The sequence below is a fragment of the Triticum dicoccoides genome, chromosome 4B, assembly GCF_002162155.2.
Source record: "Triticum dicoccoides isolate Atlit2015 ecotype Zavitan chromosome 4B, WEW_v2.0, whole genome shotgun sequence".
Lineage (NCBI taxonomy): Eukaryota > Viridiplantae > Streptophyta > Magnoliopsida > Poales > Poaceae > Triticum > Triticum dicoccoides.
Genome location: NC_041387.1, coordinates 621,071,299 through 621,075,069, shown reverse-complemented (window position 1 = coordinate 621,075,069; position 3,771 = coordinate 621,071,299). Strand labels below are relative to the sequence as shown.

The 3,771-nt window shown below is 53.1% G+C and overlaps 1 protein-coding gene across 1 annotated transcript in view; it reads left to right on the top strand.

The window, feature by feature from the left end:
- Positions 1-2,943: 2,943 nt before the first annotated feature.
- Positions 2,944-3,771, top strand: part of LOC119291814 (anthranilate phosphoribosyltransferase, chloroplastic-like) — a 4,138-nt gene continuing 3,310 nt past the window's right edge. The window contains exons 1-3 of the mRNA XM_037570621.1: positions 2,944-3,264; positions 3,371-3,514; positions 3,598-3,759. Of these exons, the coding sequence (XP_037426518.1) occupies positions 3,082-3,264; positions 3,371-3,514; positions 3,598-3,759 (489 nt within the window). The 5' untranslated portion in view covers positions 2,944-3,081. The remainder of the gene's footprint in view (positions 3,265-3,370; positions 3,515-3,597; positions 3,760-3,771) is intronic.

Sequence of the window (3,771 nt, the reverse complement as noted above, 5' to 3'; positions counted from 1 at the left end):
GACGGGAGGCACGCCATCGGGGAGCATCACGTCCCTCATCAACGCCAGTGAGTCAATGATGTGCAGGTGATGCAGGAGTCAAGCGCAGGGTAGACGACGATTACATTTTTTAAATCATTTCTTGATCTGTGTGTGTCATCCTTACGCGGGGGCCATGAAACATGAAATTTCACCCTACGAGCAGAGATAACAAAGATTATCTTCAGGATGTCATGGGTAGGCAGGCAGGCAGGCATGTGGGGTGGCCTCGACTCAAAGAGATAAGTTGCCGTCTGATCTAGGATCGAGACAACGTGGGGTGCGGTGCACACAGTGAACCGATCGCGCAGGACAAATGAGCAAAGAATCATGAACTGTCGGCCTTTTCTGCTCGTCACCATCACGAGAGAAACGAGCACAGCTGGAAGTTTTCTTTCTTTCTTTTGACGGGGTAAAAAAGTTTTGTTTGTGCTGCAGCCAGGACGACCTAATCGTACGTACAACAGGCGAGGTAAAAACTTGCTATTGCTTTTGATCGAACGAGCTCGCGGAACGGGTCGCCACGAGCACGAGCTTTTTCTGTTTTTCCTCCTCCCCTCGATTTTGAACGGCCAAAAAGGCAGCATAAATGCACGTGCCACAACAGTTAGGGGATTTGAGATTTGTAGCGTCGTTTTTTTTTTCCTTTTTGCCTTGGAACTGACAAGATTCCTATGTAGTGTTTTTTCCTTTGAGATGACAAGATTCTATAAATTCATCGAGAAGAAAAGAGTTGCTCGGTTAATTAAGTAAATCTAAGCGAAAACCGGATAATCCAGTTAAGTATAGAAAACCGGACGAAAACCATCACACTACCTCACGAACACTACTTCAAAGAGGGCCTCGCTGAGACAGTACACAAGCATCATCGTCATCAGTCCTTCCCTAGAGGTGTTATCGTCATCCCTAAATCCTGAGCAAATGACTCCGATTTCACGGTAGGCGATCGTCAACTCAACTCACGCTGTAGAGGCCTTGTGGGGTTGTATGAATATTCAAACCAGAACTCAACAACTTGCAACAAGACAACACTACTCCGACTCTGACTGAGAACTACGAGGGAGAACTGGGCATGGCTAGCGCCGCAAAAGATCACCCAACGAACCACGTATTGCCCTTCATCAGATGACTTCATAGCAACAAACCAGCCGGGGTGATGTCGCAGACACGCCATAGAAGAGCCGACTACCTCAACCATTGTTGTGTCTCCGGCCTCGCTCCTGCATCATCGTTCCCACAGATGCCTCGACGCCAACACCACCACCTTTAACTAGTCGCGCTCGCCAGTGCCCACCTTCAAAGACAAAGTCCCCTAAAGGGAATACGACGCCCAATACACAAAGCTAGGTTGCCGAAGCCTCCATGCCACCGACCACTCTCGCGCATGAGATTGCAAAATCATCAGCTAGCACCAAGGAGTGAGAAGCACCTTCCAGGAGATATACAAGGCGATTGAGCCCCTCTCCCTTCCACTCTGACCAATAACGCTGGCGGAGAAAAGATGAGGAGAGAATGCTAGTAGGGGTGCGAGTATGTATGGGTTAGGGCATCTCCACCGCTAACCCCCAAACTGGACACCACATCCATCAACAGACAGGAGGGAGCAGTCTGTAGACACGGATGCGAGAGCCGGCCATCCAACTGTAGCAGCATACATTTCAAACCAGATCAACTAACCAGACGATTTCTATCAAACACGCCAGAATTCATCAAAGTTCGGATAGAAAATAGCACAATCATCCATAAAATAGCATGTAAATATGTCTAGTACAAAAATAGTTCAAATTCAGCAAGATTAACCCGATGTTCAACAAGTTGTTCCTGGTTGAATCATGTTATCCCACGCATACTATTCCTTAAGTTTCATCCAACAATGTATGTGCGTGAATGGTCTGTCCTCTGACCTGTATTACATCACGGTAGCGCGTGCAGACTATACAACGTAGATCAACAAATGAGTGAATGAATGAACGAATCAATATGTAGAGCAAGAAGAAGCAAAACCTATGATCTCCATGGTTGCCGCGCGCAAGCCGATCAATCGCACCACAATACTTTATGGCACAGTTCTGGATTGTGTACCATCGATACACTAAGGACTTGAAACTATGTTCATGGATGATGTGCATGTCATAGGACGCAATGTGCTTTCGCGCATGAAATGAACCATGCAAGTTGCCAAAAGACCCCCTTTTGCTTTTGCCTATGCAGTCCACAGATACGGCCAATCACACATCGCACAATAACTCTTCCTCCTTCATCGAGTCCCCCACCATCCTTCTTACTCTAAAAATGACATGAATTTGGAAAATAAGCCCAGTGACATTTGACGGAACACCAGTCAGGCGTGGTGTCCCCCATGGACAACATCGGCAGGGGGACGGAGGGTACCTGGCTGCGGACGGATCTTGGGTGAAGGGCACCGTTGTACAAGGCGAGAGGGTGTGTGGGTGGGGGCTGTGGACATCTCACAATGCCTGGGCGGCGGCCAGAGAGTACAACGGTACCGTTGGACGAGGAGGATGCGGATGCAAAGTAAGGGAGGCGGGGGGAAGTGGAAAAGAATGGGACCGAAAGGAAGGATTTGAGTGGGCCGACGGTGTCCGAGTCCTACGTGGCAGCGGTCCGGACTCCGGCAAAGCCCCCCAGTTTACTTTCAATTTGTGGCAAAAATGATGTCCAGACTGCTCAGCGGATCAATATAGGATCATGTTGGATGGCAAACATGTCTGAATCGTGTGGTTCAAACGGATGCAGGCAGTCGGTTTGAGGGAGGATGCTCTTACATGGAAGGGGAGGTGGGAAGAGAGGAGATGTGCACACGAGGGTTTTTGCGAGAAAAAGGCAACTGAATATTTTGCACGTCAAAGAAAAGGCAGCCCCCGGTGTGGGTGGCTCCCGTGGCTGCTGCACGGACAGGATCATAGGACAGACGGCGGGCCTCCCCCGGAGTGACAAAAATCCAAGCCCAGTCAGCGGCGGCCACATATAAAACCGCCTGCCGCCGGCGCCTCCATCCTCTGCCACCGGGATCTCTCCCCCACCAACCCCCGAATCCATCCAATGGCGACCGCCTCGCTCAAGCTCTGCTCCCCCAAACCCCTCGCCCCGTCGCCCCTCCTCCGCCGCCCCAGCGCCGCGCGGCCCATCGGCCCCGCCCGGCGCCTCCCGCCGGCCCGCGTCGCCGTGCAGCCCGCCGCCGCGCCGGCCCCCGCCGCCTCCCCCGGCACCGCCACCTTCGAGCAGGTTCGCGCGCGCCGCAATGCCTCCTCCTCCCTCTGTTCCCCTTCGGTGATTGACTGACCGCGGTTCCTTTCAATCTCCTGTCCTGTGGCCGTGACGACGACGCCAGGTGCTGGAGCAGCTGATCGGCGGGGCCGACTTCACGGAGGACGAGGCGGAGGCCACGCTGCAGCTGCTGCTCAACGAGAAGAACGAGGCACGGATCGCCGCCTTTCTCGTGCTCCTCCGGGCCAAGGGCGAGACCTACGACGAGGTGCGTGATTTCTCTGAACTGCTAGGAATGAAGCGAAATTTCTGCGGCCACTGATCTGGGCTTTTTTCCAAGCCGTTCTTCAGATCGTCGGGCTGGCCAAGGCGATGATGAACAACTGCGTCCTTGTCGAGGGGCTCCACGACGCCGTCGACATTGTCGGCACCGGCGGCGACGGCGCGGACACCGTCAACATCTCCACCGGCTCCACCATCCTCGCCGCCGCGGCCGGCGCCAAGGTCGCCAAGGTATTTTGATTC